At 40.0% G+C, this 18,436-nt stretch overlaps 1 protein-coding gene across 3 annotated transcripts; it reads left to right on the forward strand.

Moving 5' to 3' along the window:
* The first annotated feature begins 526 nt into the window (after nt 1-526).
* On the forward strand, nt 527-12,459 carry LOC120494552 (multidrug and toxin extrusion protein 1). Of its 3 annotated transcripts, none has more exons than XM_089123451.1 (17): nt 527-615; nt 4,518-4,619; nt 4,703-4,771; nt 4,847-4,995; nt 5,296-5,338; nt 5,427-5,471; nt 5,558-5,655; nt 6,020-6,117; nt 7,724-7,837; nt 7,931-7,998; nt 8,678-8,786; nt 8,941-9,016; nt 9,909-9,978; nt 10,412-10,544; nt 10,675-10,769; nt 10,842-10,920; nt 11,018-12,459. In XM_089123451.1, exons 2-17 carry the CDS (start codon nt 4,533-4,535, stop codon nt 11,251-11,253), a joined length of 1,569 nt encoding a protein of 522 aa, XP_088979577.1. In that variant the 5' UTR covers nt 527-615; nt 4,518-4,532; the 3' UTR covers nt 11,254-12,459. The 3 variants fall into 3 exon arrangements, with proteins under 3 accessions (XP_088979577.1, XP_039549705.2, XP_039549704.2); XM_039693771.2 differs by lacking the exon at nt 527-615 and adding an exon at nt 3,382-4,121 and having other exon boundaries at nt 11,021-12,459; XM_039693770.2 differs by lacking the exon at nt 527-615 and adding an exon at nt 3,389-4,121.
* The last annotated feature ends 5,977 nt before the right edge of the window (nt 12,460-18,436 follow it).

Here is an 18,436-nt window from a genome sequence, read left to right on the forward strand (position 1 = left end):
CGTGGCCGCCCGAGGGGTCCTCACCTCCGTGGCCGCCCGAGGGGTCCTCACCTCCGTGGCCGCCCGAGGGGTCCTCACCGCCGTGGCCGCCCGAGGGGTCCTCACCGCCGTGGCCGCCCGAGGGGTCCTCACCGCCGTGGCCGCCCGAGGGGTCCTCACCGCCGTGGCCGCCCGAGGGGTCCTCACCGCCTTGGCCGCCCGAGGGGTCCTCACCGCCGTGGCCGCCCGAGGGGTCCTCACCGCCGTGGCCGCCCGAGGGGTCCTCACCGCCGTGGCCGCCCGAGGGGTCCTCACCGCCGTGGCCGCCCGAGGGGTCCTCACCGCCGTGGCCGCCCGAGTGGTCCTCACCGCCGTGGCCGCCCGATGGGTCCTCACCGCCGTGGCCGCCCGAGGGGTCCTCACCGCCGTGGCCGCCCGAGGGGTCCTCACCGCCGTGGCCGCCCGAGGGGTCCTCACCGCCGTGGCCGCCCGAGGGGTCCTCACCGCCGTGGCCGCACGCTCATCCTGCTCCGCCCTGGCCGCCCGCACTTTTGCTCCACGGGTCCCCAGGTGCGCCTCCGCTCCACCTCCCTCCTGAACTGTTGTCATGAGGAACTTCTGGAATCCGCTCCTTAGGTGGGGGGCTATGTAATGATTCCTGTCTGTTTCCCTTGTCGTGTGTGAACTTTTGCTATTTCCTGTTCCGTGCCATGTTTTGTAGTCCCTTGTAGTTTTTCTTGTTGATGAGTTCCCCCAGGTGTTTCTGATTAACCATGCCCCCTTGTTACCTTGTTTATCTTGTTTGTCTGTGTATTTAAACCTCTGTGCTTCAGTTGTTGGGTGTTGGTCGTTGTTTAAATGTTTGCTGTTTCTCAGTTCCGGTTCTGAGTTCCTGTTCTTGTTGTTCCCTGGATTCCCTGTTTGTTTTTTTATTACTAAATGTGCTTGCATTTGGATCTATTCTCCACTTCATTCCTGCCTGCAGCGTAACACCAATAGGTTTTAAAATCAAAAGTGCATTTGTTTACTGGTAAATGCACTGTAAACTAACATGAATAACGATTAAGAATTGTAGTTTTACTAACATTAACAAAGATTAGCTGTAACTATTTATAAGTATATAGTTTTACAGTTCTTAAAAATCATTTACAAACTAATTAATAGTCTCTACATTGTTAATATATTAATAATAGGCTATTTACAAAGAGTGAGTTCTTCATTCATTGTCACTGTAATTAACACAATTATTATTAGATGTCCATGTCTTTCTTTCTTCAGTCGAAAAGAAATTAAGGTTTTTGATGAGAACATTCCAGCATTTTTCTCCATATAATGGACTTCAATGGGAACCAAACGGATCAAGGTCCAAATGAGAGTTTCAGTGCAGCTTCAAAGGGCTTTAAACAATTCCAGACAATGAATAAGGGTCTTATCAAGTACCCTTCGAGTCATGACTCGAAAAAAGATTTGTTCATTTTGATGAACGAGTTTGAACAGGAGAGTCACGAACGCTCATCACAGAACAGCAAGGCGAGCATTTGAGCTTATAAAACGTAAACTTTTTTATTTATTTTTTAAATGACTGATCGTTTCGCTTGATAAGACCCTTATTCGTCGCCTGGTGTCGTTTAAAGCCCTTTGAAGCTGCACTGAAACTCTCATTTGGACCTTGAACCGTTTGGTTCCCATTAAAGTGCATTATGTGGAGAAAAATGCTGGAATGTTCTCATCAAAAACCTTCATTTTCGACTGAAGAAAGAATGACATGGACATCATGGATGACATGAGGGTGAGTAAATTATCCGCAAAAGTGTTTTTTTTTTAAAGTGAACTACTCCTTTTTTGGAGTAGTACTTTTACTTCAGTATTTTATTACTCTTTCCTCCTCTGGGCAGTTTTGAAGTCTGAGTTGAGAGAGAAAGGTGTGTTGCCTGTAGACATGGACATTGATTCTCCAGTTTCTGTTGGTGCATTTATTCGGACTCAGGCTTAACATTTGACCAAAATGAACTGTTAGTGATTCAACTTGAGCATGACAATCATAAACATGAGTTACAAATTAAAAAGCAGATTGAGGTGCAGAGGATTTGGCAAGAGGTAGAGCAGGCCAAAATTAGATCTGGAAGGGCACCGCTTATCTTCTGTAAATGATAGTAAGGGGTCCAGGGAAGATCAGAGTAGGCAGTTCTCTAGAGCATTTATCAAGAATGATATTTATAGTAGTCGGGTTGATGTGCGTGTTTATATTTCGCAAGATTCAAATGGGAATTGATTTTTTGACATGCGCACACTGCACAAATACTGTATGCCACTGTTCGCGCATAATTCACATCTATTGGTTCTTGTTTTAAACAACAGACTTAATATTTATCCGTCTCTGGTCATGATTTGCAGACGATGAGCATGCTTATATTTATCACGCAGTTAAACCCCGCGCCCAAAAGTCACGTGTGGATGAGAACCTAAAACAAGCAATATAGTCATATAATGGACTTCAATGGGAACCAAAAGGTTCAAGGTCCAAAAGACAGTTTCAGTGCAAACTGTTCAAAGGGCTTTAAACGATTCCAGACAATGAATAAGAGTCTTATCAAGCGAAACGATCGCTTACGAACGCTACAATATATATGAAACAATTTATATATATATATATATATATATATGATTCAAATAAAATACTTCTATTAGTAATTATTTTATATTATTTGATTAAAACACGTTTATCAAATATAAATCATGTAACAAAGATCATAGACAATAACCTACACTTGAAGTTATGAATTTGTATGTGTACAAATATAGTTTATGAATGAGTGTACATGTTTGTCAAATAGTTAAATGTATAAAACATAAAGACATGCCTTTGTAATCATATTGTTAACATGATTTAAACTTAGATAATGAAAGTCCTGTCTAAAAGGAAAAAAAAGAATATTGTCACATTAATGACTTAAATGATACTAAACTTAAATGATCGCAAAGTATGATTTGAAATAAAGGCTTTTGTAGTACTACTTTTATACATTTTTGGTTCTTGTTTAATAAAGCAGCTGTAACTTTTGAAACCGGCTTGGTATTTGTTGTTCTAAAATCAGAATGATCTATAACAATCCTGGTAATGTTCGTAGACAAACTTTAAGTTGGCTTGAAAAAGCATAGCCAGAAAGTTTTAAAATGTTCTAGCATGGTTTAACCCTCATGTGGTGTTCAGGTCAATTTGACCCGGAGAAGATTTTCTTTTTCCTGAAAATACTAGTTAATGTTATTGCTTTGGACTGAAACTTAATGACTTTGTTCCCAAATGGTATAACTATATAATAAATGTATAACTTTTTTATAGTTAAGTTATAGGGGGAGGGGGGGGGGGGGGGTTTGTTACCTTGTTACACTTGTGGTGTTCCCGGTCAAAAATGACCGGTCTATAAAAAATAGCTTATAAATCACTCATTATACCATGTTTCCACCCAATCTTGGATTCAATCTTTTTGTCAACTTGTTCTCTTTCAATCAGGACTGGTTTTATATTTCTGTTTGCATCTGATTAATCGTGGGCCTCATTTATCTGAGAGTAGGCATGGTCAAAAATTGTCACAATGGGCGACCATTGAAAGTGAATGGGAGAGACTACTTTACAGTAGCCTACATTAAAAAAGATATGAGTAAAGTTCCACAGCTCATTTAGTCTCCATTGACTTATCTGCTTGAATGCTGGGGTTCCTTTAATGAAACCTGACCCGAGCACAAAGTCACTTCTGTTTATGTAATGACCTCGTGGAGTACAGCAGCAGCAGGCAGGGCTAAACTTACTACCAGATAGTTTACTAATGTCTCACTTAGATATCCACCCAGACGTCTCCCTGCAATGGACCTTTAGTGAAACCTTTTACGCAGATGTAGTTCAGTACTGTAACTAAATATAAGCTGCACTGTGGGAATTAAAGACTTCAGGAATAGCGAAAATGGACAGTTTTACCACAGTGACTCAGATAAACGGAGACTCACAACAGGAGAAAAGTGATGATGCTCAGTCAACGTCGAGTACACAGGTTGTGTGTGGAGGGTGTCGGAAGAAACTTCGGAGTTTGTTACCTGTGAATTATAAAGAAGAAATTGTAGAGCTGCTAAAACTGGCTGGACCCGTGGTAAGTTATGAATTGATTTATGAAGCATTTTAAACTTTGCTTATAGCAATCATAACCAAAATCATGTTCACTGTTGATTGCCAAGAGAAAAAGAATAACGGACACCTTTGATTTTGTTCAGAACATGAACACATGAATATGAATATTGAAAATAAACTTTATTTTCTGGTTGATGGGGGATGTTTGACCTTTAATTATTGACACACTTTCTGAGACTCCTGAGAAATTGGAAGTTGCACCATAACGTAGTTGAATGTCTCTTAATATGTTTTGCAGAAAGATCTGAAATATAATTAATTGTCAACTTCTTAGTTCTTTGGTCAGGTTTGACTCATAAAGATACAATATTTACAAAACTGAAAAAGTAGAAAATGTCTCGTTTCCCCTTTTTTGCAGTTTATATCTCAACTGATGATCTTTCTGATCAGCTTCATCAGCACTGTGTTCTGTGGACACTTGGGGAAAACTGAACTGGCCGGCGTGGCTCTGGCTATTGCTGTGAGTTCACAAAATTACTTTATTATTTACATCATTTATTAAAACACCCATCATCTTTATAAATACGTCATTTTTGCTCACAGGTTATTAATGTGACTGGCATCTCCATCGGATCTGGATTGGCGTCTGCATGCGATACTCTCATCTCTCAGGTATGATCGTCAATGTTCAGTATTTTGAGTGTCACTTGTGCTCAGATGTCATTTGAAGGGAATTGTGTCCTGCAGACGTTTGGGGGTAAAAATCTGAAGCGGGTGGGTGTGATACTGCAGAGAGGGATCCTCATCCTCCTGCTGGCCTGTTTCCCCTGCTGGGCTCTTCTCATCAACACAGAGCCGATCTTGCTGGCTGTCCGTCAGAGTCCCGCTGTGGCCAGGTCTGACACATTCAACAACACACATTAAGTTATGGTTCTGTTTAGCAAAACTTACCTGAGTGATGTGCTGATAAAGTCTGTTGTCAACATATTGTGAATGCAAGTGAACATACAAGTAGGATCAATTATATAAGTATTGTGAAATAATATTATGCCATATCATTTGGACATGTGGCAGTCACATGGACCTAAAGCCAGTGTCTGTGGAGTTCTTTTAACTGTGTGTCATTGTTTGCCCCCACCCCTCTCTCTCTATATATATATAACTTTTTTTCTCTCTCTCTCTCTCTCTCTCAACAGTCTGTCACAACTGTATGTAAAAATATTCATGCCTGCTTTGCCTGTGAGTGACATATTAAACATGAAATGTATTCACTATACAGTAAAAAGAACTATTCTATGTAATAACTTCAAAAAATATACATTTTCAGGCTGCCTTTATGTATCAGCTGCAGGGAAGGTATCTTCAAAATCAGGTAAACCCAAGCATTGTGTCTCCATTATTATTACTGTTCAAAAATCGCATATACAAGGGTCTGATTTTGATCATATATTTGTTTAGGGTATTATTTGGCCTCAGGTCCTCACGGGAGTAGCAGGGAACATCCTCAACGCTTTAATAAACTACATCTTCCTTCATCTGCTTGATCTCGGTGTGCCGTAAGAAGCTGTCTAGATTCTGTTTATCACATTTCATAGGATCTTATGTTGTGTTCCAAATTACATCCAGTACTATACGCTTTGCACTTACTATGCACAATGTACTCTACCGTCCAATATGTGAAGTTAAAAATTCAATTTTGGATGCTTTGTAATGCTTTGGAGTCTGATAGACACAGTGTAAGGAAAACTATGACGGTTCGGCTCGGTCTGAAAACACTACTTGCACTATTTATACTACAAAATGGCATAAAGTGCATAAGTATGCAAATTGGGACACACCTTTAGTTTTTTGTTATTTGTTTGAAAGTAAAATAATTCAAGGTCCAAATGACTCCATGGAGTCCTTCTTTCTTACTAACAGTGGATCTGCTGCTGCAAACACCATTTCCCAGTATTCATTGGCTGTGTTTCTCTATGTCTACATCCGCTGGAAGGGCCTGCATGAACCCACCTGGGATGGTGAGTGTCTTATCTGTCAGCACCATTGGTTTTCAAGAGAGTTTACTGTTTATATTCTGAGACACAAAGATTTGCGCAATAACAAAATTACATTAAAACCTTAAAACATTCAAGGAATGTCTAGTAAATAAATGTATTTTAACCAAAGTCTTTTCACAAAAACTATTTTTTAGATGATTAAAATTGGGCATGGATGTTGCTTTAATATTTAAAGGTGCCCTCTGGGATAAAAAAATCAAATCATACACCATATTCCATACCAGATGGGGGCAGTATACCTCCAGAAAAATACCTCCGCGGCCGCGCGCACTCATGTCTTCAAACAACACGGGCGAGCGCTGTTGTCTCCCTCGCGCATAATAAATCAAATCAATTGATTGAGATGATAGTAAAAGGTTGGAAGACCGCAGTTTCACGTGGATCATTTGGAGATTTTCAGAGATTAGAGACTAAATGAACAACATCTCAATACTAAATTATAAAGGCCGCCTCATAGACAAGCTGGTGCATTAAAGCCCAGGCTATTAGGATTCAAAGTTATTTTTAGTTTATGGTATTCGTTTTGTTCATGTTACATTTTTTATCATTAGTTTGAATTAATTTGACAGACAGCATTCCCTGATGTGGACCAAGCTAGCGCCTTTCAGAGCTGCCAACTCTCACAAATTCACCGTGAGACACAAAACTTTTCACACACTCTCACGCCACATCCATTTTGTCACGCACAGAAAAGGACACGGAGACCGATCTCAGCTCTCAGATTCTGTTAATTTTATTACGCAATTCAAACAATAAATACAGTATTGGCGCGTTACACGACAGATCCCTAGCGCACGTGAACTGATCATCTCTACTAGCTAATGGACAAAGAACACGAACACTGTTGAAAGATACAGTATGTTACAACTTACCAAAATGTATTCCTCATGCATAATATCGACCAATCATTTTTTGAACTCTTCCCTGAACTGAAATGTAGTAGTGGGCTTTATTTTCCACACGACTGACATCAGGTTCAAGTACACACAAGCCGCGCGACTTACTCGGCTATTGCAGTTTGGTTGGTGGTTGCCGCGCCCGCCCGCATACCGCCTCCCATGGCCGAAACTCGTATTACGACACCTGCCGGGCCGAGGCTAGTAATTTAGCATGCTAATTTCGGTTTATATCTCGGCAGCACTATAACTTGTCAGTTTTTTAATGACATCATTGCGCTTATTTCTTCTCACTTTCTTTGATGTGTGTAGCTCATTTTTGGATATTTTTACCTTAATTATTCCATATGGCACCTTTAAATGTTACTATAATTGAATCTTTTTGCACAACTTTTCTTGATTTGAAAATTGTTTTAGTGTTGGATAATAATTTAAACGATGATTTCACTCACAGGAGCAATATGTACCAGTTTTATGTCCTGGTGCAAAGCATGCTGTTTTCTTAATTAATATGTGACCAGACAGTAATTTACACTGTTAATCTATAAGACGGTGTAGAGGAGAGTTCACTGAAATGTTTCGATGAGTCATGGTTCATTTTATAACACACTACCATAGATGTTGAAACTGTCGTATCTTTTTTGCTGATCTCCATCTCTGTCTCACATTAGGCTGGTCTCGTGACTGTCTGCAGGAATGGGGCGCCTTCATTCGCTTGGCTCTTCCCAGCATGCTCATGCTATGTGTGGAGTGGTGGACATATGAGATTGGGGGATTCCTGGCAGGTTTGCAAACATCCTGTGTTTTTATGTAGCCTAATTCAATTTGCCTTGTGGCGTGAATTCACGATCTTCATGTATTGTATTTTGTCATTGTAGGGCTCATCAGTGAGGCCGAACTGGGAGCCCAGTCTATTGTGTATGAGTTGGCCACTATTGCATATATGGTAGGTTTACAAAGGCCATTCGGTCTTGAAACAAAAACAAAACTGTACATTTGTTCGGGTTTGAGGATCTTCTCAGACCCAGCAGCACCAGCTGTTTGCAGGTCAACAGCTCAAGATATTAACATTACATTTATACAAAAGATAAACTGACGTTGAAACCTGTTGACAGAACTGTGTAACTAATATGTGTTACATTTCTGTTATTCTACTTTCAGTACTTCTCAGTCTCACTTTCCATTAGCAAATAGTATTTTGTTATCCTCTACATGGGTGGTGAAAACCAAATCACACATTGTAACTGAACACATCAGCCTTTTATTTCCAAATACATTTTCAACAAATACTCAAAAGTATTAGATCTTGATAGTAGTAATCTTGCATATTTGCATATGAAAAACTTGCACAGTGTGGTGCACTTGTTTCTATGTGAAACTAAGCCTTAATCCATCCCATAATTGAGATTATTAAATGTAGTCTTGGAAATAACTAAAGCATGTAAAGTTTTCATAGTAAGTGTGACCAAATCACCCAACAGAAATCATTGCTTTTGAAATAACGGTTAGTAAAATCACAAGTAAAATGGCTCCAAGAACAACAAAATCTGTGATAAACGATATCCTTTGGTTAAAGTAGACCAATTAGCTTGAGCTCAAGTCATTATTTTCTATTTGCCATTCAGTTTCCGCTGGGATTTGCAGTGGCCGCCAGTGTGAGGGTGGGAAATGCTCTTGGAGCTGGAAACACCGAAAAAGCCAAGCTGTCCGCCAAAGTGTCTTTATTCTGTGGACGTATGTGATCTATTCATCAACAGCATTGCTATAAGATGCCTAATTGCTTCTAAGAATATTTGCATGCATTATTAATTATAAAAATCTCACTTATGACTATGTTTTATCATCATTTAACTGTTATTTGGTTTCCCTGGTGTGTTTTTTTTTCTAGTACTTGTTTCTTGTGTGGTTGGAACCATTTTGGGAAGTACCAAAGATGTTATTGGATACATATTTACCACGGAAGAGTAAGTACCTACAAATTAGATCTACTTTGATTAAAAGCAATATGACATTTTAGATTGGGTATGTTAGGTCAGAATGCGAGTCTGATTCTGCTCCATAGGGCTTTTTTGATTCGTGTCTTAACCGAACCGATTATGAGGCGTGTCTTAACCGAACCAGGAAAGAACAAAAACTCTGCACTCAATTGGATAGACCTATCAACCAATCAGAGCTACACAATAAGTGTTGTTTATTTTTATGAGCTACACAAAGTTGTCAATAGAACTCAACGGCCCGTACGCCGGAAGAAGTAGTGAAATAATGAGTGTTGCTTCTTTTACTTGGTCCTCCATGAGCGCGACCAAAGGAGAAACCACAACGACCACAGGCTGTTTATTGCGTCCCATCTTCTTAGTGACCATAGGAGCCAGCTGATAATATAAACTTTTGCCGAATCCTGTAGGAAGGACGGCAAACACATCTTTCCGATCGACAAATGCATTGATTGCAGTTCTCTGTTCTTCTTTTAAAACGAATGGGCTGTCGATTTCTTTTACAACAGGCAAGCGCTCTTTGATAATGTGATGATTATGTAACTGCAGATCATCTGTCCATCATCATATAAAGCCCGTCCTGGCAGTTTGATTAGCCGGACAAATTCTGAACCGATCATAATCACTCCTCAATGGATCGAGTCCAGACCGAACTTCCCGACCAAAAAATGTTGTGGGCGGGGTTTAGGCTGGCATCAAGGCTAGGAGAAACTGCAACGTACAGTATGGCAGCTCTAGTAAAGAATACAAATAAAATAGTTAAATATATATTAATTGCATCATAATTGAATTGGTTCATGTTGAAACTTTAAAATCATTAACATCTGATCTGTGTACTGAACGCTCTCTTTCTCTCTCACAGGGAAATTGTGTCCAGAGTATCAAAGGTCATGGTCATGTATGGCTTCTTTCATCTATTTGATGCCATTGCGGTAAGAGTTTTTATTTTTAACTATCATGTAAAAAAAAAAAAAAAGAAGATAATTCACCAGTACAAATATCTGATCGTCTGTAAATATATATTTACTTTAAGAAGCAAATTTGCATAAACTTGGTTCCAGATCAGTTCTCTAGATGCTTAATACCTCCAACTCCACTGGTATATTGTTTTTTCTTTTGTTTTAAGCATAAATCTAATGATATTTTGTTAAAAAAAAAAATTATATATATTTTGATGAAAAGCAAAACAAAAATATGTTTTATTCCTTCTTAACAAAAAAAGTCTTGAACAGTTTAAATAAACTGAAAAAGGGTGTGGTGAGATTTTGATTTCTATTCAGTCTTTCAGGTCACTTCAGATATTGTGAGTGTCTGATAATGTCCTCTTGATAATAGTCAAACTAATGTTTGTTTTTCTGTCTGAAGGCCATTACAGGCGGCATTGTCAGAGGTTCAGGAAAGCAGCTGCTTGGTGCTCTCTGTAACATTGTGGGATATTATTTTGTGGGATTACCAATAGGAGTGTCACTGATGTTTGCCCTCGGCATGGGCATCGTTGGTAGGTGACCTGCAGTTTTGCTGAAATAACCAAACTACTTTCAATCACCTCACGTCCCAACAAGTCCATCAATCACCTCACGTCTCAACAAGTCCATCAATCACCTCACGTCTTTTCTCTCTGTTGTTAGGTCTGTGGATTGGGTTTTTTGGGTGTGTCTTCCTACAGTCTTTGTTCTTCATCATCCTCATTTGCAAACTGGACTGGAAAAAGGCGACTCAAGAGGTGGGCCATTTTTCCTCATCCATAGTTCATATGTACAGATGATTATTTTAGTCTTTATCTTCTTATTTTCAGGCCTTGATCAGAGCGGGTGTTCAAGCCCCTGAGACCAAAGATGAATCTTATGCAATGGAAAATAAGGGCTGCACAGAAGGTACTTTCTGTCTGTGGTATATGATGACCTTAATGATGAACAAAAAGATGTTTCTTTTATCATGAATTTACCCTTATGTTGACCAATTATTGTACAGAAGTGCCAGAAGATTCCCAGCACACTAAAGAAGGCCAGACCGATGCAAGCACAGACCTGGAAGGACTCAGTAAAGGAGAAGGAGGAATAACAGACGCAGGCACAAAGGTCACAGTTGGGGTGGTTTTGACCAACAAACAGCTGGTTGTTCGTCGAGGACTAGCGGTTTTCTGCATGCTGTTTATATTAGCAGGAGGGATTGTGTTAAATGAGGTGCTCACTGGATTTCTCAGATGAGCGTAATAAATACAGAGCTTTGTCTTTAATGCAAAATTTAAAGAATAAAATTCAACAGTGCCAAAGTTAAAGCTGCAGTCCGCATTTTCCCTCTTTTTCGCCATCTGTGTTCGAAATCTGCAATTGCAGTCATTCGGGAATTATCAACTTTTCTTGAGTTGTAGCAGAGTGTCTAATTGAAGAGAATTGGCACTGGCTGGTTACTTCCGGGTTCTGGACTGGCTGCAGTAACACGTCTCTGTCCATGCGGGGGCGCTCGCGGTCAAGTGCAGAATGAATGGGAGTCAATAGGGTTTCACTTTTCTCAGGATGTAATTTGAAAGTTGCATTTAAAAGGGAGGGCTAAGATATTACACTCAGCTGAAAATTGCATTTTTAAGTTCACTTATCAGTTCTAAAAATCCGTTCAAAAATGTGATGACGTCACACAACAGCTGAATGCTAGCGTGTTCCAGCCAACAACGGCCTAACCTGTAAGACATTGAAAGGACATAAGTACTCGTTCATTCGACTTTTGGCTTGTAATCTATATTGAACTTGCGGAATCAACAATAAAATCTATGTTGATTTAACGACAAGCAGGTGAAAGAGACACTTTTAGCCGTTTAGCCCCATAGACTCCCATTCATTCTGCTCTCGCCCGCGATCACCCCCAGTGGAATTCTAATGGAACTGCAACCAAGGTGATGCACAATGGGGCTAATAGGAAGTGCCAAGGCTCTCCGTTAGACGGGCTCTGGTTGTATTTCAACACTGCACAGCGCGGATGAACACATTGAAGAGAGTGCGCAGCTGTCAATACTGGCATTCAGAATCACTGATTATTCTTTTTCGAAGTATGACCAACTTAATAATTTTAACCGGAAAATGTGATCTGAACAAGTAAGCAAGCAGATAGTTTTGAACACTGGCTGGTTAGGCATTTTCCCAAATTTGTATTTTGTATAATTTTTAACCAAAAAAAAAGCCATGGACTACAGCTTTAATAATATTTGATAGGTAGATGATTGTTTTATTTATTTTTCTATTTATTTTTTAATTCAAAGCAGCCTTTTTGAGTTCTCTGATATTAGTTTTGTTAATTGTTTGTGTAAGCGACAAGCTGTAACGGTTACTTGACATGCATTTTTTTTTTTATCGTCAGTATTGCGGTTGTTAGTGAAAGCTCGTTTCTGCCACGGAATAAAAAATAAAAAATTGACACAATTGCGAGTATCTTACAATTTTAACTTTATTTTTTTGCAATTATGACTCAAAGATTCTGAGGAAAAGTCTGAACTGTGAGATAGAAGTTTGCAAAAAAAAGTCTGAATTTTATTTATTTTATTAGAGCATATGTATTGGTAAGGCAAGCTTCCCCTAAAATTATTAATTTCAGGACAAATGTGTGCAAATTATGTGCAAATAGTTTCAGTGAAATTTCGCAGACAAAAAAAGTCCATGTCTATTGCAATAGTGTAGCGATGTTTAAAACACAGCTCACACAGAAGTCACTTTTAAACCAAGCAGGTTTTGTTTGGGCAATGTAATGAATTCAAGTGACCAGCTTGAACCTGATGTGAAATCAGCGTGGGGAACTCTCCTCCACACAACAAATCCCTGATCTTGTGGATTCCTATTGAAATTTTTGCATGCGTAAATTTGCTGAGCAACGGTAAATGTGACAGCACTTAGCTGTTTAGTTAGATTGGTTTGGGTTCACCGTCACTCACTGACATTAAACTGTATAGCCTGGTACTTACTCAATTGTTCACTGATTTTTTACAAATCATTCCTTGTCAGCTTAGTCCCAGACACTGGCTCAGAAGTAATATGTAACCGTTTTTTTTATTTATTTTTTTTTATTACTTTTTTTATTGGAACAAATAACACAAAAGTTATCATGGATGTTACAATATCAGACAGTATCACAAAATAATTCCAAAATCTTGATATATAATATCACACTCAATGGTTTACATACATAATCCATTTTTCCCAAAGCGTGTTGCATTTGTCAAATTTGAGCCTTAAAATAAATGTAAGCCTCTCCATACTGTATATTTCGTTTACAATCCCTAGCCATTGATCCTTAGTTGGAGGGTCCACCTGTTATTTACGGGTTATTGCTTTTCTACAGCTTGAGATATTTTACCTTACAGTATAGACCATTTCACAAGATGTAAACAACACTGGTTCAGAAGCACTTCCTGTTTCAGTTTTTTAACACTACATAAAAGCTGGGATAAAATACAACCAACAGAACATTTAAAACTGAATCAAAAAGTTAAACAGACATCTTTAAGATGTTTTCTTTACATGTGAAATAAAGAAAACAGTTACAAACTGAAACAGGAAGTGCTTCTGGACCAGTGTTGTTTACATCTTGTGAAATGGTCTATATAGTAGTGAATGAAAAGTCCATCTCTACTCCCATAATTTTCTCAATCTCTGCCACTACTTCTTGTTTTTAATATCTGACCAGACAGAAGTTTACCGTGATTTGAATTTGATTTAACTGAGTGAAAGTTTTTTTCTGTCAGATTTGATACACCTACACAGATATTCATTGTTTTGAAATCTGTATTTCATAAGACGCATCCGTTATTTTTTTTTCTAATGAAATAATAACAATAATTATGTTATTGTTGTTATTATTAACATAATTATTAAATTATATTATTGTTATTATTGCACTGTGGGAATTAAAGACTTCAGGAATAACGAAAATGACAGTAGGCTATTACCACAGTGAGTCAGATAAAAAATAGGAAATGGAAAATAGGATATTTTCCGCTTGTGAACTGGTATTTACCAGTGTGAGTTGTTACGTTCAGTGCTTTTGTTGTAAAAAAGATGGACATCCAGACCTGTTATTTAGCTAAAAACTATTTTAGATTGCTTAAGTCATCTGCAACGGCAAGAAAATGACTTATCAAAGCTCAAAAGGTAAATAATATTCTGTATTTTCTAGATCGTAGTAGCCTATATATTTTTACCAATCACTACTCTCGGGGTACTCTCCGCCATTTTGAAAAGGTCAAAGGTTATCTCATCTCGGTAATGGTATTCAATGTTAAGTCAAAGACGCGTTACGCGCGTAAAAATTTCCTGCGGCTCATTCGCGAGTAAGTTCGCGCGAATCGAGCGTCTGGCGCGGTCAAGGGTCAAACTAGACGCGCGATTCGCGTCCGGTGTGAACGTAGCATAACTCGTCCATCAAAATATTCTACGAGTTGCCCAGTGGAAAATACAACATGAGGGGTATGGCAAGCCGTTTTAGCTTAAATTGTACTAAAACGGCGCTGCCATTCATGACATGTGCATTTTCGGAGTTTGTTTTCTTTCGGAGAAAGAAACTTCGGAGTTTGTTACCTGTGAATTATAAAGAAGAAATTGTAGAGCAGGAGAAGCTGGCTGGACCCATGGTAAGTTTGAATCGTGTTTATTGATTTATGAAGGGGTATTTAAAAAAAAAATTTGAATTTGAAAAAAAAAAATGTGCAAAATAATTGTCAGTAAACAATTAACAAATGAGCATTTATAAATTAACAAAATAGCAAAAATGACTTTGTGCTTATCCCTAATAGTTTTGGCAAAACTTGATTTTCGTTTTGGAACCGAATCAGGGCCATTAGAATGTTCTTAATACATCTGACATTTAATGTAGGCTATTGGATGTAATCGTTTACACTGCAGGCTGAAACGACCTAATTCCGTTTTTTTTTGCCCCTATGCGACCTGTATCTGATTTTTTCATGACAGTCTGAACGACACAGATCCGATCTTTTCAAATGCGACCCAGGCCACTGGGTATGTGGTCCAAATCCGATATGTATCCGATCTTTTGAAATGCGACTTCAATCTGAACGGCCAGATTGAATGCGGCCCAGACCAGGTCCTCAAGTGATTTAAGCGATCGGATTCAAATCCGTCTCGAATGCGTTTCGGAGGGCAACCTGGTCTTTTCAGGATCGAATAGCTATCCGATCACAGAAAACTCATGAAGTGACCAGATGTAGGCTAAACAGCCCCTTTGACAGCAGCCCATCTTCTACTTTTGTGAAAAATTTACTAAAGTTGTCTCGCTCGAGTTGTCTTCTCTGATACGGAGAATGGCGGCGATGCCAATACACTACCTGCAAGACATAGGCACATAGTCAGGCGAGCGTGACGTCACGGCCAGTCTCAGATTTGAGCCCGAATCCCTCTTATTTATTTTACTGTACAGGATTAGAGGCGATCTCAGTGATCAGAGAAGGGCTCATTCAGCCCATCAGGCGATTGTTTAAGCATGTATGGGTTAGAAAACGGCTGTTTTTAACATGAAATTTTGCGCAATGCACCTTTAATAAAAAGTGTTGTAGAGCGGATATGTAACCTGTAATGTTAGGAGATCTTTTGTAATGCATACATGTATAGCTGTAGGTATCAGGACATATTCCAAGTGGTCAGAATATATAAAAAAAATATATATGTAAAATGCTTTTTCAAAAGAAAATGAAGTTCTATGTTATAAAGCCTGCAAGAGATTGAGCCTCAGTCAGATGGAGGAAAAAGTAACGCAAATAATTTAACATTACTTTACATGTAATTAGTTACTTTTTTTAAGGAGTAATGCAATATTGTAACACATTATATTTAAATGTAACTTTCCCCAACAGATCTCATCTATATCTCCAATAATTCTCAATAAATGAATTTTCCTCTCATGGTGATTACGTGATTTGTCATATTATTGCTCATTGTTAGTTCATAAAGTGTTAATACGGTAACCGTTAACAAATGAAATCGTATTACCGGTAACACTTAGTTAACATTAGTTAAGATGAAATAACAATGAGGAATAATTCTACAGCGTTTAATAATATTATTAGTTAATGTTAATTTCACCACTTACCAATTGTAATGATTCCTGTCTGTTTCCCTTGTCTTGTGTGAACTTTTGCTATTTCCTGTTCCGTGCCATGTTTTGTAGTCCTTTGTAGTTTTTCTTGTTGATGAGTTCCCCCAGGTGTTTCCAGTGGCATAGGCAGAAATTGTATTTTGGGTGGGCCAGTGAAAATGTGAGTGGGCCTATAGTTTTTCATAGAAAAAAAAATCCTTCAAAAATAATAGACAAACTGCAAAAACAGTTACACCTTTATATTCGGCAGCTCAATAAAGGCTGGACAAACCAGTGTAGACAATAACTTGTCTATTTTGTTCAGGCTAGTCAGCAGTGCAAAGACAGTTCACCCGAAAATAAAGTAAGCTAAAGTAATAATATCGGAGTTAAGTTAGATCGGCCGGTATTGAGAATGAGGAGTTGACGTCATTTTACAGTGCCCCTCCCCTTTCTGCCATGTTGGTAGGATTCCCACGACAAAACAGTATTGATTACGTGTGTTTTTAGCTCGGTAGTAGAGGAGTTTCTCGCAATACCGCACTGTTTTACCATGCCTGGAAGTAAACCCTGGTAACCGATAGCGTCACCTACCATCATGGCCGACCGGCTCAGACCCCGCCCAAATAGGCACGTGACTCCTCATTCTCAATACCTGCATCAGGCTGACCTGGAAAGAGAGAGAGCAAGAAGCGGCCGCCGCCAGCACCTGACTAGCCTTCTTGTGGGTTAATGAGTCTGAAGAACTGGGCTGTGTGTGGACTCAGTAGATCAAGGCAGTAGCGTGTCTTCTTCCTCAACTCTTGCTTTTTCCAAATAGCACATTAAAGAAAGTTGTTTAGCCATTACTGTGGCGCCGGTGCCGCTGAGCGTTGAGGGAACCCCCAGCAACCACCAATAACGTTCCGGAATCCGGAGGGAGGCTTTCTATAACTTGCTTGGACAGTTCCATTTTATTCGGGAAACGAATTAAACACACACAGCAGTCAACAATAAATCAAGTATATATTAATATAACTAAATACATTTGAATAATAAATATATACTAAAAAATATTTTTATCAAACTTGCCTGGGCGCGCCAGTGAGTAATGTGGGCGGGCCAGTGCCGCCCTGGCCCAATACTGGCTACGCCCCTGAGTGTTTCTGATTAACCATGCCCCCTTGTTACCTTGTTTATCTTGTTTGTCTGTGTATTTAAACCTCTGTGCTTCAGTTGTTGGGTTTTGGTCATTGTTTAAATGTTTGCTGTTTCTAAGTTCCGGTTCTGAGTTCCTGTTCTTGATTTTCCCTGGATTCCCTGTTTGTTTTGTTATTATTAAAAGTGCATTTGGATCTATTCTCCGCTTCATTCCTGCCTGCAGCGTAATAGAACGACCGACCAAAATGAATCCAGCAGCACTAGAAAGAGATCTCCGGCCAACTAAACATCCACGGCTGATCCTAATTCCTAGGATGGCGGCCGCCATGCCAGATTGGTCGAAGTATCTTTGCGCCCTGTCAGATCTGCGTGCCGAACTGGACCTGTGCACCCTGCCAGATGTTAGTGCGGTGCCGGCGCTCACTATCAGCCCTGCCGACCCCGAGCTCCACGTCAGCCCTGTCTAAAGACAAGATGGCCGCCTCCAAGCCAGTGTCTACGGACCAGATGGCCGATTCAGAGACTGTTCATGTTACTTCTACCAATTCAGAGACTGTTCATGTCACCGCCTCCAAGCTAGTGTCTACGGGCAAGATGGCCGAGTCAGAGATTGTTCACGTTCCTTCTGCCGATCCAAGGACTGTTCACATCACTTCCTCCGAGCCAGTGTCTTTGGTCAAGATGGCCAATCCAGAGTCTGTTCCTGTTCCCGAGCCTGAGTGTGTCTTGTCTGTTCCTGAGCCAGACTGGTTGTTTTCTGTTCCCGAGCCAGAGTGTGTGTCGTCTGTTCCATAGCTAGAGTGTGTGTCGTCTGTCCCCGAGCCAGTGTGTGTGTCGTCTGTCCCCGAGCCAGTGTGTGTGTCGTCTGTTCCCGAGCCAGTGTGTGTGTCGTCTGTCCCCGAGCCAGTGTGTGTCTCGTCTGTCCCCGAGCCAGTGTGTGTGTCGTCTGTCCCCGAGCCAGTGTGTGTGTCGTCTGTTCCCGAGCTAGAGTGTGTGTCGTCTGTCCCCGAGCCAGTGTGTGTGTCGTCTGTTCCCGAGCCAGTGTGTGTGTCGTCTGTTCCCGAGCCAGTGTGTGTCTCGTCTGTCCCCGAGCCAGTGTGTGTGTCGTCTGTCCCCGAGCCAGTGTGTGTGTCGTCTGTTCCCGAGCTAGAGTGTGTGTCGTCTGTCCCCGAGCCAGTG

This window comes from Pimephales promelas, chromosome 19, assembly GCF_988280905.1.
Source record: "Pimephales promelas chromosome 19, fPimPro1.hap1.1, whole genome shotgun sequence".
Lineage (NCBI taxonomy): Eukaryota > Metazoa > Chordata > Actinopteri > Cypriniformes > Leuciscidae > Pimephales > Pimephales promelas.

Excerpts from the sequence above, each read along its gene's own strand:
- LOC120494552 (XM_039693770.2), top strand. The coding sequence starts at position 3,939 with ATGGACAGTTTTACCACAGTGACTCAGATAAACGGAGACTCACAACAG. Across the intron at positions 4,620-4,702 it reads GCGTGGCTCTGGCTATTGCT|GTTATTAATGTGACTGGCAT; the intron begins GTGAGTTCACAA and ends TTTTGCTCACAG. Across the intron at positions 9,979-10,411 it reads ATCTATTTGATGCCATTGCG|GCCATTACAGGCGGCATTGT; the intron begins GTAAGAGTTTTT and ends TTCTGTCTGAAG.